Below are 14,837 nucleotides of genomic sequence, written 5' to 3'. Positions count from 1 at the left end.
AAAAAAAAAAGTAAAAATTGAAAAACATAATCCCAACTGTAGTAATGAGGATTTAAATCAGTTAAGAAATACATGTACATTGAAAATGTGTAACAGCCCAGCAATAAAACCCCAACAGCAATGGCTACACAATATCACACTTTGAAAATCAATGTAGATTGAATTACTCACCACTTGGCCATTATTAGGGTTCTTGTGTGCATATGGGGGACCTCGGATGTGGTTCCACATCTGACCAGAGGTCATAGCAAGTACGAAACACTGTGGGTGAAAATGTAACAGAAAATGAATGGGCCAGATTTTGCTGCAGCAGGGCATCTATCGTCAGGCACACTTGTCCCCGCACCCTTCAGCTCCAAACATTTTTGCCCACAAAGTTGCTGAAAGTGCGAGCTGATAATGCTGCAGAGAGGGAAACGGGGCATCCGAGACCTGAGTGAACAGGGTATTCTCAGTAACCAATGAGATTTAAGGATTGGGAAGGACTGAGAAGGAGGGCGAATTAAACATCAAATCAGGTACAGAAAGAGAAAGAGAAATAAAGAGGAAATGAAAATTAGAATTATGAGACAGGCAGAAAAGGAAAAATATTAAATGTAGAATTGGACATTCCCAAAAAATTCAAAACCTGAAGGAATGAGACTCCACACTAGTGGAGATAATTTTCGGTGCCGGAGGTTGGCTGATAGTCATTAACATGGTATTTACGCTTGAAATTAATATCTGCGGCGGGTTTAGTTCACATCTACCGCGCAAATACAGCAACTTCAAGACATTCAATGCATATCAATGGTGAGGCAGGCAGCGACATGCTGTTTTCCTGAAGCCAATTGAAGAGTGTGGCGCAGCTTGGACAGCAACTTCTGGATGTTCGCATTTAACCGTGCATCTGCCCCTCGCCTGTTGTTTCTGTACCATTTACTCATAAATAACGACGAACGCTTTTAGCCTCACCATTATTTTGACAGCAACATTCTGGCCCAATGTTCTACGCATTCAAAAGGTACTTTTCCACCTCCAAGTTCATTATTCCCATTTCTTTCAGAATTATTTATCTATGGAACTTTGCCAACAAGCAGGCAAGACAGAGTCAATTTTCATTTTGTAATCTCTCCCCAGTCTGTTGCTTTCCTGCAGTAGTGTTCTTCCAGGAGACAAAGATATGGGTCACAAGTATCTCCAACTATGTCAAACTGCTTGATGCCAGGTGCAGTAGGTACCTGTACCTTTAAAAGATAGGTTAAGTCAGAACTGCTCACTTCTCCAGGATCACCTATGAATGTAAAAAGATAACACCCTGGCATCTTTTCTCCACTAACAATAGTCTCCCTTAAACCCCTCTCCCCTGTCCCATTCATCCAACAAGTGCGAGGAGCTCATGTCCTTCTTTGGCACTAAGATTGAGACCATCCATTCAGCGGCTGCATCCGTCCCTTCCCCACCAAGGTTCCCACCTGCCCTAGCCCGGAACTCGCATCTTTTTCTATTTTCCATCCCATCTTTCTCTCTCCGAGCTCATCTAGTCCACCTCGTGCGCTCTCGACCCTCTTCCACTAAACTGCTGACCACCCAACTTTCCTTTCTAGCCTCCATGCTAGCTGATATTGTAAATGATTCCCTCTCCTCAGATACGATCATCTCCCTTTCAAATCTGCCGTCGTCATCGCCATCATTTTTAATTGGTGCCAAATTGTGTGCTAAACGGACATACTTTTCATACGAGATCCTTACAGTCAGCAGATAAAGGAGACACTGAGCCGATCAGTTTGGAAGAGATTCAAAATTAAGGTCCCACAACATCACACCTCTCTCTGCTTCTTAAAACAGTACAGATTTTCACCAATTAATTATTTTTAAGAATGTAATTTTCAACATGGACAGCCCAGGAAAAGGAACAGAACTTTAATACTAACCATAGGTTAAAACTTAGGAGTAACTGATTTCATTTTCACTTACCAAAGCAACAAATGCCCAGCCATTTTTGTTACATAGGAAGTCAAGGTTATTCCGCCTAAGATACACAAGTCCACCAATTATGGCAAGTAAAAATCCCAGCATCAAGGGACCAGCATAGTTCGGAGGCCTTATCACTCGGATCTGTTGAAAACAAAATAATGTCACTCACATTTTGCTTTGACTGTTGATATTTTACAATTATATAGATATTATTCCTTTGAATCACACATTTAAATGACTATCAATTTAGGTCACATCACATGGTTCCTCACATGCAATTTAAAAATCCAACTAGTAACAGGCTCATGAACTGTTAAATGATGACATTAAATGAGTCTGTCTGTTCAGGTGGACATAAAAGATCCCATGGCACTATATTGAGAGCAGGGGATTTTTTTTCCAAGTGTCCTAGCCAACATTTTCCCTCAACCAACATCACCAAAAGATTAACTTGTCATTTATTTCATTGCCATTTGTAGGACCTTGCTATGTGCAAATTGGCTGCCATGGTTGCCTACATCACAGTGACTGCACTGCAAAAGTAATTAATTGGCTGTGAAATGCACGAGATGTCCTGAGAATGTGAAAGGCACTATCTAAATTATTCCAACCACTTTCAACAGTGATCAATTTGTTGAATGTCGAAACTAATTTCAAACTTATCGTGAGCATCAAAAACGAGCTGGTCGACCGCCTCAAAGACTCCCCCTGTGGGGTTAATGAACGCCTCATGACTGTTCGACTCACCCTATCCTGGAACCAATGCACCACAGTCACCAGTGCGTACGTCCCAACACTTGATGTAACAGATGAGACCAAAGAGGGTTTTTACTCCAAACTCGAAAAATCCCTGTCCCGCGTCCTCGCAGGCGACAAACTGATTCTCCTAGGTGACTTTAATGCTAGGGTCGTTCGAAAAATCCCTGTTCTGCGTCCCCGTGGGTGACAAACTGATTCTCCTAGGTGACTTTAATGCCAGAGTCGGCAAAGACACAGCCCTCTGGGGAAGCGTGATTGACAGAGAGGGCTAGGGAAAGCCAACTCCAGCAGTACCCTATTCCTGACAAAATGTTTAGAACATGAACTTCTCATCACCAACACCTTGTTCCGCCAGAGGGACAAATACAAGGCATCGTGGCAACACCCTCGCTCCAAACACTGGCATCTGCTCGACTATGTCATCGTCCGAGCCTGGGATTGCAAGGACGTGTGCATCACCCGCGCCATGACAGGAGCTGATGACTGCTGGACGGACCACCACTTAATCTGATCCATCATCAACATCAATACAGCCCCAAAGCAGAGGGGTCAGCAGAAACAGTGCTGCAAAAAAAGTCAATGCTGGGGAAGTTAAAGACCCAGCTAAGAGAGCCCTATACAGCCAGCACCTCACAGCTAACCTGGCGTGCCTTGATGACCCCGAGATGCAGAATGCCCACAGCACTTAGTCTACCCTCCAGGCCTCCATAATCAGTGTCGGCGAAGAGACACTTGGTCACTCAACCAGACAACACCAGATCTGGTTTGATGAGAATGATCAGGAGATCCAAGAACTAATAGGTCGCAAGCGCAGAGTATTTCTGAGCCTTAAGCAACAACCCAACTCGGGAGCAGCAAAGCAACATTACAGGCGGCTTCAGACTGAGGTCCAACAAAAAACCCGGGACCTAAAGAACAGGTGGTGGATGGAGAACACACAGGAGATACATCAACTGGCTGACAGCCATGATGTGCGAGGATTCTTTATTGCAGTCAAGGTCACCTACGGTCCAAACTCCCAAGGCCCACCCCACTGCTGGCCAAGAACGGGAAAACACTCATCAAGGACACCGAGGCAGTCAGAGCCCGCTGGAAGGAGCACTTCGAAGATCTCCTCAATCGAGACTCTGCCTTTAACTAGAGTGTTCTCGACTCCATCCCGCAGTATGCAACCCGCCACCACCTCAGTGAAACCCCAACGTTGCACGAGGTAGGAAAAACCATAAGACAGCTCAAGAACAAGGCGGCTACGGGAGCGGATGGAATCCCTGCTGAGGTGCTAAAGTATGGCGGAGAGGCGCTGTTGGCGTAGATACATGACCTCATCTCACTCAGCTGGAGGGAGGAGAGCATGCCGAGAGATCTCAGGAGATGCAGTGATCGTGACTATATTTAAAAAAGGAGACAAGTCCGACTGCTGCAACTACAGAGAAATCCCCCCGTTACCAGCCACTGGGAAAGTTGTTGCTAGAGTCCTCCTCAACTGTTCTCTCCCTGTGGCCGAGGAGCTCCTCCCGGAGTCACAGTGCGGATTTCGTGCTCTACAGGGCACAACGGACATGATCTTTGAAACATAGAAACATAGAAAATAGGTGCAGGAGCAGGCCATTCAGCCCTTCTAGCCTGCACCGCCATTCAATGAGTTCATGGCTGAACATGAAACTTCAGTACCCCCTTCCTGCTTTCTCGCCATAACCCTTGATCCCCCGAGTAGTAAGGACTTCATCTAACTCCTTTTTGAATATATTTAGTGAATTGGCCTCAACTACTTTCTGTGGTAGAGAATTCCACAGGTTCACCACTCTCTGGGTGAAGAAGTTTCTCCTCATCTCGGTCCTAAATGGCTTACCCCTTATCCTCAGACTGTGACCCCTGGTTCTGGACTTCCCCAACATTGGGAACATTCTTCCTGCATCTAACCTGTCTAAACCCGTCAGAATTTTAAACGTTTCTATGAGGTCCCCTCTCATTCTTCTGAACTCCAGTGAATACAAGCCCAGTTGATCCAGTCTTTCTTGATAGGTCAGTCCCGCCATCCCGGGAATCAGTCTGGTGAATCTTCGCTGCACTCCCTCAATAGCAAAAATGTCCTTCCTCAAGTTAGGAGACCAAAACTGTACACAATAATCCAGGTGTGGCCTCACCAAGGCCCTGTACAACTGTAGCAACACCTCCCTGCCCCTGTATTCAAATCCCCTCGCTATGAAGGCCAACATGCCATTTGCTTTCTTAACCGCCTGCTGTACCTGCATGCTAACCTTCAATGACTGATGTACCATGACACCCAGGTCTCGTTGCACCTTCCCTTTTCCTAATCGGTCACCATTCAGATAATAGTCTGTCTCTCTGTTTTTACCACCAAAGTGGATAACCTCACATTTATCCACATTATACTTCATCTGCCATGCATTTGCCCACTCACCTAACCTATCCAAGTCACTCTGCAGCCTAATAGCATCCTCCTCGCAGCTCACACTGCCACCCAACTTAGTGTCATCCGCAAATTTGGAGATACTGCATTTAATCCCCTCGTCTAAATCATTAATGTACAATGTAAACAGCTGGGGCCCCAGCACAGAACCTTGCGGCACCCCACTAGTCACTGCCTGCCATTCTGAAAAGTACCCGTTTACTCCTACTCTTTGCTTCCTGTCTGACAACCAGTTCTCAATCCACGTCAGCACACTACCCCCAATCCCATGTGCTTTAACTTTGCACATTAATCTCTTGTGTGGGACCTTGTCGAAAGCCTTCTGAAAGTCCAAATATACCACATCAACTGGTTCTCCTTTGTCCACTTTACTGGAAACATCCTCAAAAAATTCCAGAAGATTTGTCAAGCATGATTTCCCTTTCACAAATCCATGCTGACTTGGACCTATCATGTCACCATTTTCCAGATGCACTGCTATGACATCCTTAATAATTGATTCCATCATTTTACCCACTACTGAGGTCAGGCTGACCGGTCTATAATTCCCTGTTTTCTCTCTCCCTCCTTTTTTAAAAAGTGGGGTTACATTGGCTACCCTCCACTCCATAGGAACTGATCCAGAGTTAATGGAATGTTGGAAAATGACTGTCAATGCATCCGCTATTTCCAAGGCCACCTCCTTAAGTACTCTGGGATGCAGTCCATCAGGCCCTGGGGATTTATCGGCCTTCAATCCCATCAATTTCCCCAACACAATTTCCCGACTAATAAAGATTTCCTTCAGTTCCCCCTCCTTACTAGACCCTCTGACCCCTTTTATATCCGGAAGGTTGTTTGTATCCTCCTTAGTGAATACCGAACCAAAAGTACTTGTTCAATTGGTCTGCCATTTCTTTGTTCCCCGTTATGACTTCCCCTGATTCTGACTGCAGGGGACCTACGTTTGTCTTTACTAACCTTTTTCTCTTTACATACCTATAGAAACTTTTGCAATCCACCTTAATGTTCCCTGCAAGCTTCTTCTCGTACTCCATTTTCCCTGCCCTAATCAAACCCTTTGTCCTCCTCTGCTGAGTTCTAAATTTCTCCCAGTCCCCAGGTTCGCTGCTATTTCTGGCCAATTTGTATGCCACTTCCTTGGCTTTAATACTATCCCTGATTTCCCTAGATAGCCACGGTTGAGCCACCTTCCCTTTTTTATTTTTACGCCAGACAGGAATGTACAATTGTTGTAATTCATCCATGCGGTCTCTAAATGTCTGCCATTGCCCATCCACAGTCAACCCCCTAAGTATCATTCGCCAATCTATCCTAGCCAATTCACGCCTCATACCTTCAAAGTTACCCTTCTTTAAGTTCTGGACCATGGTCTCTGAATTTACTGTTTCATTCTCCATCCTAATGCAGAATTCCACCATATTATGGTCACTCTTCCCCAAGGGGCCTCGCACAATGAGATTGCTAATTAATCCCCTCTCATTACACAACACCCAGTCTAAGATGGCCTCCCTCCTAGTTGGTTCCTCAACATATTGGTCTAGAAAACCATCCCTTATGCACTCCAGGAAATCCTCCTCCACCGTATTGCTTCCAGTTTGGCTAGCCCAATCTATGTGCATATTAAAGTCACCCATTATAACTGCTACACCTTTATTGCATGCACCCCTAATTTCCTGTTTGATGCCCTCCCCAACATCTCTATTACTGTTTGGAGGTCTGTACACAACTCCTACTAACGTTTTTTGCCCTTTGGTGTTCTGCAGCTCTACCCATATAGATTCCACATCATCCAAGCTAATGTCTTTCCTAATTATTGCATTAATCTCCTCTTTAACCAACAATGCTACCCCACCTCCTTTTCCTTTTATTCTATCCTTCCTGAATGTTGAATACCCCTGAATGTTGAGTTCCCAGCCCTGATCATCCTGGAGCCACGTCTCCGTAATCCCAATCACATCATATTTATTAACATCTATTTGCACAATTAATTCATCCACCTTATTGCGGATACTCCTTGCATTAAGACACAAAGCCTTCAGGCTTGTTTTTTTTTTTTAACACCCTTTGTCCTTTTAGAATTTTGCTGTACAGTGGCTCTTTTTGTTCTTTGCCTTGGGTTTCTCCGCCCTCCACTTTTCCTCATCTCCTTTCTGTCTTTTGCTTTTGCCTCCTTTTTGTTTCCCTCTGTCTCCCTGCATTGGTTCCCATCCCCCTGCCATATTAGTTTAAACACTCCCCCTAGGACATTGGTTCCGGTCCTGCCCAGGTGCAGACCGTCTGGTTTGTACTGGTCCCACCTCCCCCAGAACCGGTCCCAATGCCCCAGGAATTTGAATCCCTCCCTGCTGCACCACTGCTCAAGCCACGTATTCATCTGCGCTATCCTGCGATTCCTACTCTGACTATCACGTGGCACCGGTAGCAATCCCGAGATTACTACTTTTGAGGTCCTACTTTTTAATTTAGCTCCTAGCTCCTTAAATTCGTTTCGTAGGACCTCATCCTTTTTTTTAACCTATGTCGTTGGTACCAATGTTCCCCACGACAACTGGCTGTTCTCCCTCCCATTTCAGAATGTCCTGCACCCGCTCCGAGACATCCTTGACCCTTGCACCAGGGAGGCAACATACCATCCTGGAGTCTCGGTTGCGGCCGCAGAATCGCCTATCTATTCCCCTCACCATTGAATCCCCTATCACTATTGCTGTCCCACTCTTTTTCTTGCCCTCCTGTGCAGCAGAGCCAGCCACGGTGCCATGAACTTGGCTGCTGCTGCCCTCCCCTGATGAGTCATCCCCCTCAACAGTACTCAAAACAGTGTATCTGTTTTGCAGGGGGATGACCACAGGGGACCCCTGCACTACCCTTCCTGCTGGTCTTCCATTCCCTAGCTGGCTGTGGACCCTTTCCCTGCGGTAAGACCAACTCACTACACGTGATACTCACGTCATTCTCAGCATCGTGGCTGCTCCAGAGCGAATCCACCCTCAGCTCCAACTCCGCAACGCGGACAGTCAGGAGCTGGAGGTGGATACACTTCCTGCAAATATAGTCGTCAGGGACACCGGAAGTGTCCGAGTTCCCACATGGTACAGGAGGAGCATAACACCCGACCGAGCTCTCTTGCCATGACTGAACCCTTAGATACACTTAAATTGGCAACAACAATGTTAAAAGTTACTCACTGATATAAGAAGAAAACGAAAAACTACTCACCAATCAGCAGCCAATCACTTACTCCCTAGGCTGTGACGTCACCTTTGTTTCTTTCTTTGCCTTCTCCCTGTAGCTGCACCGGCACGCCTCTCGCCGACCCCGGACTCGCGCTGCTCCGAGCTCCCGCCTCCTCGACTGACTGCTCGAACTGCTCGACTCCCGCTGGCCTTTATAGGCCTCTCGCCGACCCCGGACTCGAGCTGCTCCGAGCTCCCGCCTCCTCGACTGACTGCTCGAACTGCTCGACTCCCGCTGGCCTTTACCTCTCGCCGACCCCGGACTCGCGCTGCTCCGAGCTCCCACCTCCTCGACTGACTGCTCGAACTGCTCGACTCCCGCTGGCCTTTATAGGCCTCTCGCCGATCCCGGACTCGCGCTGCTCCGAGCTCCCGCCTCCCGACAGCTGCAGGAAAAATGCAGGGAGCAGCGCAGCCCTTATACATGGCCTTCTTCAACCTTACAAAGGCCTTTGACATTATCAACCGCAAGGGTCTATAGAGCATCCTCCTCCATTTCGGACGCCCGCAAAAGTTAGTCAACATCTTTGCCTACTCCACGAAGACCTGCAGGCCGTGATCCTTACCAACGGATCCATTACAGACCAAATCCACATCGGGACCGGGGTCAAACAGGGCTGTGTAATCGTTCCAACCCTCTTCCCAATCTTCCTCGTTGCCATGCTCCACCTCACAGTCAACAAACTCCCCGCTGGAGTGGAACTAAACTACAGAATCAGTGGGAAGCTGTTTAACCTTTGCCGCCTCCAGGCCAAGTCCAAGACCACTCCGACCTCTGTCGTCGAGCTATAGTACACGGACGATGCCTGCGTCTGTGCACATTTAGAGGCTGAACTACAAGATATAGTCGATGTATTTACAGCGCACAGTTTTAATCTCCTTATCTAAGGAAGGATATACTTGCCTTGGAGGTGATGCAATGAAGGCTCAGTAGATTGATTCCTGGGATGAGAGGGCGGTCTTATGATGAGAGTCAGCCATGTTGGTGTGGGACTAGAATCATACGTAGGCCAGAATGGATAGGGATGGCAAATTGCGTTCATTAAAAGGACATTCGTGAACCAGTTGGGATTTTACAACTATCTGACAGCTTTTTTGTTTATTTTCAGATTTAAAACAAAACTGATTTCAAATCATCAGACTGCCATGGTGGGGTTTGAACTTCAAGATAACCACTACTGCAGTTCTCGTCAAAAACATAGTAGCTGTAAGACTGCAGCATTTTTTTTCTTTGCATTTTCTGCTAATAACTCTCCTTGCAAACCGCTCCAAAATGGCTGAACCTGGCTTGAACATTTTTAATGACCCAAAATGCTGTGCGAATTCAAAAGACTCTCTCATGAGTTTTAACACCTCACAGTTGCAAAACTCTTATCTAGGAACTGTGTAAAAAGACTATCCAGGAAATGAGAGAGAGACATATTCACCGTGAGAGTGTCCCTTTGTTTTGAACCTAGAAAATTGCGTACGCAATGCGCAGGCATCCAGAAAAAAAAATAGTATAAAATGGCCATAACACGTGAGGTCAAACGCTGCAGTCAAGAGATTGGTAACCTGGTCAGTTACAAAGGGAAAGGGGGTTAGTTTTTGATCACTGACCACGGCTGGAATTAACCCTGTGAGTGTCTTTGTTTTCTATTAATCACTTAGGGGATAGGCAATTTTAACTGTTATAATGGGATAGGTTGGTGTGGGCTAATAATTAGAAATGATTGTGCATTTGATGCTATCGTAAATTGCATGTTTTTCTTTTGATTATTCTAAATAAAGATAACCCCTGGATAGGGGTGAGTGAAGAAACATCCCGTGCCTGTATTGTTCTGTCTCAAGTCCGAACTCTGAAAGTGTAGAGTCAAGACATATATCTTACAGGCTAAAACCTGCTCTTATAAAAGCTAAGTCTTGACTCTGTTTAGTGGAAAGAAAAGACAAAATATTACAGGCTAAAACCTGTGCTTATAAAAGATAAGTCTTACCAGTAGCACACCATACAGCATATCCTTGCAACATTCTTAAATGTTCTTTTTTTGTTCTTGCACACCAATTTCTTCCCCTTTCTTACTCTACTGAAGGCACTGACTCGTTGTTGCATGGTTAAATAAACACCAATTGTCCTCCAGTACCTTGTCCAAATGTCGATAATTCAGGTGCAAGCCTCAACAGTAAACTTCAACCAGCATCACAACCCAGCCTACCTCTGTCCTTATCGGACATTCACGAACACACCTCCAGCATTCCTGGTTTGTGTGGCTGGACCACTCATTAAACCATTGAGGGTGGAGTGGGGGGTAGTGGTCAGTCCTTCTTAGCTTTTTAATTCAGACCACAAGTGCAGCTACTGGAGGGGAGCTGGTATTTTATGGGGGAAGATAAAAACAAAAACATAATAAAATTCTGGCTCTGAAAGAAAAAGAATGGGCAACACTTTGAATATGACCTTCAATATAGTTCTGTTGCTGATTTTGCAGATGTGCATTCCCACTATTTTGTGTATTTTGTTTTAAGTAAGATAATTAGGACAGAAGATAGATGTTATCACACATACACACACATACAGTATCACTGACTTACATTTATCTCTGTCCTATCAGCAATCCATCGTGCAATCTGCTCAGCCGCAAATCCCCGAACTTGAAGTTCATAGGTGTCTGATCGTTTTGGCTTCCCTTTAGCAGGAAAATGCATGAATGTTGGAGCAGAATTCATATTAAGCTGCACAAAGAAAGACATGTTGAAGAGTTAGGTTTCTCATTACACTATTACTTTTATGACTATATTCCTCCTCTGCCAATTTTCACCCGTCTTCTCCCAACAGTGGTGACTTGGGCAAAGTACTGGAGGGCTGTTAGCATAAGTGGACATTCTTTGCTAGTGTCAGCGGCCTATAGAATTTACAGCACAAACACAGGCCATTCGGCCCAACTGGTCTATGCCGGTGTTTATGCTCCACACGAGCCTCCTCCCACACATTTGCCCATGATGGTGATCTCAATCATGTGCTTCGGCAAGAGTTACTAGATGATCAGGAATGTCAACATTAGTCACTTTTTCCACTCATCAGCCTGCAACACCCATACTGTCTCTCCAGTTAAAAATCATCGAACTGAGGGCAAACAATGGGTTGACTACTCAGTACCATACCATGCTGAGATTTTATCTCCTGCCCCCCCAAAAACAAGTTAACGTAACTTTCTTACCTGATGAAATACGTCAGAACCTTCATCGAAGTCCACCACAGCAAAGAAAAGTTTATTTACGAAGGAGCTGGAATAACGCCAGGAGTTAGCCAGGATTTGGTATTCGTCATCCACTTGCCTTTCGAGAGTTGAAATAAAACTTTTAGGAACTTTTGCAATCCAAAACAAAATATAAATCATATTGATGTATCACACTGTCACAAGCTTTTAGCACAATAAAAAGGTACAGTCATATACTTGCAAACAGTGCACTGGCGTTGTGGCTGCAAGGCAGTGAACATCACAACGATGGAGTAATTCCTTGGCGGAGCTTTCACAAATCGACGGAACTTATCTCCATTCATCCGAATTACAGCTCGCCTGTTCGCCCATTCCATCAACTGCCCAACTTTTTCAGACAGAAGAGTCTAATGAGGCAAAAAGAGAGAGTCAATGTATAATCCTTGTGACAAAAAGCCCTAGTTGCAGTAATAGCATGCCAATCTTCAGCAATTTGAAAAGCAAGTGCAAATAAAACGGCGCATTTTAATCGGATGTGGTGGCATCTCTTTCCCAAAGGATTAAAGACCATAAACTAGATTGATAGTTTTATGCATGAGAGAAGTATCAAGAAGCACACATCGGTAGGGCTATATATTTTGTGGGTGATTCAGAATATCCTCTGAAACACAGTTCAGGACGAAAAGAATCTCAAAACCTGGATGGCAACTCATTGCAGTATAGTCAAGTATAAGCACTGATTGTCCTCAAGTATATACAAGGGGACACTCTGGCCATAATTTGCAGCCCCTACTTGTGTGTACATGTCCGCAAGGATTGTGCAAGTTCTGGGCTTTTGTGCACAAAGCACATGCATGAAAACCTGGAACTTGCGGTATGTCAAGCATTTTCTTGACAGATCGCACACGTCCCCGGGAAAAGGGCATCCACGGGCAGAGAGTTGGGCTATTTGCCCAATTTCTGCACAGTGAATGCCCGTGAAATTCTTGCACCTGATAAAAGCAGGCATAAGGCCTGCTTCTAAGAGTTTAAATAAACAAAGATAAAATTGTCAATTACTTATATATTAAAAACCCCGTGCAATAAAGCAAGTTTATTTTTAGCCCCGTTAAAACATGTAAATTTATTTTCAAAAAATAAATTTTTCATTTTAAATACTTAATTAAATGCCATTTTAATGAATTTAAAATATGTAATGGTTTATTTATTTATTTGAAATGTAGATGTATTTTTTGGGGTATTCCCATTCATGCTTATGAAGTTTCTGCACACAGAATTCCCTATTAAGCATGAATGGGGATCCCCTTCTTTGATTTGTTGGGCTGGCCCACGTGATCCCAGCAGTGCTTGCGAACCGTCTGCGCTCCGGAGATACGTGGGCCTCTACCAGCGGGTACCTGGAGAGTCCCAGGACCGCGAATCTCTGTATCTCCCGGACCACCAGATACGCGGGCATTTTATTTGCGGATCGGTGGAATTTCCCCGCGGAAAGTCTCCGACCGCAAATTCAGGGCTCAATTCACATTCCCCAACTGGCTAGGTAAATTATTCTAAATTTTCAAAGGCTGAATCAGGAAACCAAATGATTGGCAAAAAAGTTATTTTAAAAGAAGAACTTTAAAGTTAAGTGGAATTTGTTTCCGCATTTTGCTTGTTAGTTTCTATGTAGATTTATAAAAGACCCAAAATGACTTACTATAATTTTGAACTATCTAGTTACCTTAAAATGCAAGTCTGGAATTATACTGGAGGTTACTAGTCTACAAACACTCAATGCATCAGTCTGATAATGTATCTTTCCATTATTTTAGGAGGCATTAACCCTTTTACTTTAAACATATCATCTTCACTGAAATAATTGAGAGGGCTCTCCGCTGAACACATTAAGCAGTACCGAAGTTGCAAATTCATACACATTGAAAACGATTCTGAAATCTGAGGATATGACTTATGCACTGGTATAAACAAATTTTTGCTGAGTGAATCACACTTAAAGCAAGACAGGTTTTAGAACACCTGAAAGACGTTACACGTGACTCTTCATATCCTTAAAATGGAAAGCAATTGCAATGTATATGAGCATGAAACTACCGGATTGTTGGAAAAACCCATCATACTACAGGTAGAGTGTCCGAAATCTGGAAACCTTGGGACCAAGGCCATTCCGGATTTCTGGTATTTCGGAACGTCTTTCCGACATCCTGAATCCGGAAACGCCTGGGCCGAGGTAAGGATCGGCGGCGGAGGGTCCGGGGCGGTGGCGGCAGCGGAGGTAGAGGGGGCAGGTGGCATTTCCGGGTTTGGCAGCGATGCTGCGGTTCAGGGGTCAGCGGTTCCGGGCTCGGCGGGCGGGAAAAACCTGCGTTGAAGACCTGCAAAAAAAGGTAAGTTAAAGTTTTTTCTTTTTTTTTGAAATTATTTTTCAACGATTTAGTAGGTAAGGGTTTTGTGAACTTTTATTTTTTGGATTTTTTGTGTGTTTTCCCCCCTCCCTAGGCCCAACTCGCAGCAGTAAATCGGTTTTAAAAAATGTCCGGAGTTCGGAACATTTTTCGAATTCCGGACGACTCCTCCACAGAACAGCGCGATGTATAGACTGCAGAACATTCCGAATTTTGGAACTCTGGATTCCGGATGCTCAACCTGTACTACCAGGGTAAAAAAACACTGAGGGATGTATATGCGGTACAGTTATCACAAAGTAGAAATTTATAAAGATAAACGTTTTCTATTTTCCTAACTAGGGGACAACTTGCAAGGAATCCTTACTCTCATTGTTTTTGCTCACCCTCTCCTTTTTCCCACAATTTTAGTTCCTCTGTGCTATAATAATAAATAGGAACAGGAGTAGGCCCTACAACTGCTCAAGCCTACTCCACCATTCAAAATCATGCTTGATCTTCTACCTCAACTCCACATATCTGCCCTATCCCCTCAAGAGTCCAAAAATCAGTGTGCCAGTCCCTGGCTGATAGAGGTCGACATTTAGAGAAATCATTGGATTACTAACTCTTAACTGGTGCCAGTTGACTGGATACCACTGTTGAAATAAGTACACCTCACTTTACAGCCCTGAATGGATCTCAGCAAAATGGAACAAAATCTAATTGGCTCAACTCCCGTGGGACTAAACATGCTCTGAAGCAATTATCTATTCGTTCAGCTTAGACCAAGCTATTAAAAAAATAGGGGCATTCTCCCTGAAATGCAGTAGGAAGTCGCATGTTAAATGGAGCACAAAGCACCACAACATGCACA

General features: G+C 44.7%; 1 protein-coding gene across 1 annotated transcript in view; it reads right to left on the bottom strand.

The window, feature by feature from the left end:
- The window catches only part of LOC139265117 (dolichyl-diphosphooligosaccharide--protein glycosyltransferase subunit MAGT1-like), a 55,670-nt gene that overhangs the window by 27,153 nt on the left and 13,680 nt on the right, over positions 1-14,837 (bottom strand). Inside the window, exons 2-6 of the mRNA XM_070882023.1 lie at positions 11,817-11,986; positions 11,580-11,697; positions 10,954-11,094; positions 1,957-2,097; positions 172-261 (exon numbers count right to left, since the gene is read on the bottom strand). Coding sequence (XP_070738124.1) covers positions 172-261; positions 1,957-2,097; positions 10,954-11,094; positions 11,580-11,697; positions 11,817-11,986 — 660 coding nt within the window. The remainder of the gene's footprint in view (positions 1-171; positions 262-1,956; positions 2,098-10,953; positions 11,095-11,579; positions 11,698-11,816; positions 11,987-14,837) is intronic.

Source organism: Pristiophorus japonicus, chromosome 6 (genome assembly GCF_044704955.1).
Source record: "Pristiophorus japonicus isolate sPriJap1 chromosome 6, sPriJap1.hap1, whole genome shotgun sequence".
In the NCBI taxonomy this organism is placed as follows: domain Eukaryota; kingdom Metazoa; phylum Chordata; class Chondrichthyes; family Pristiophoridae; genus Pristiophorus; species Pristiophorus japonicus.
Note: the sequence above shows the minus strand (reverse complement) of the source record. Positions and strands in the feature narration are given on the sequence as shown.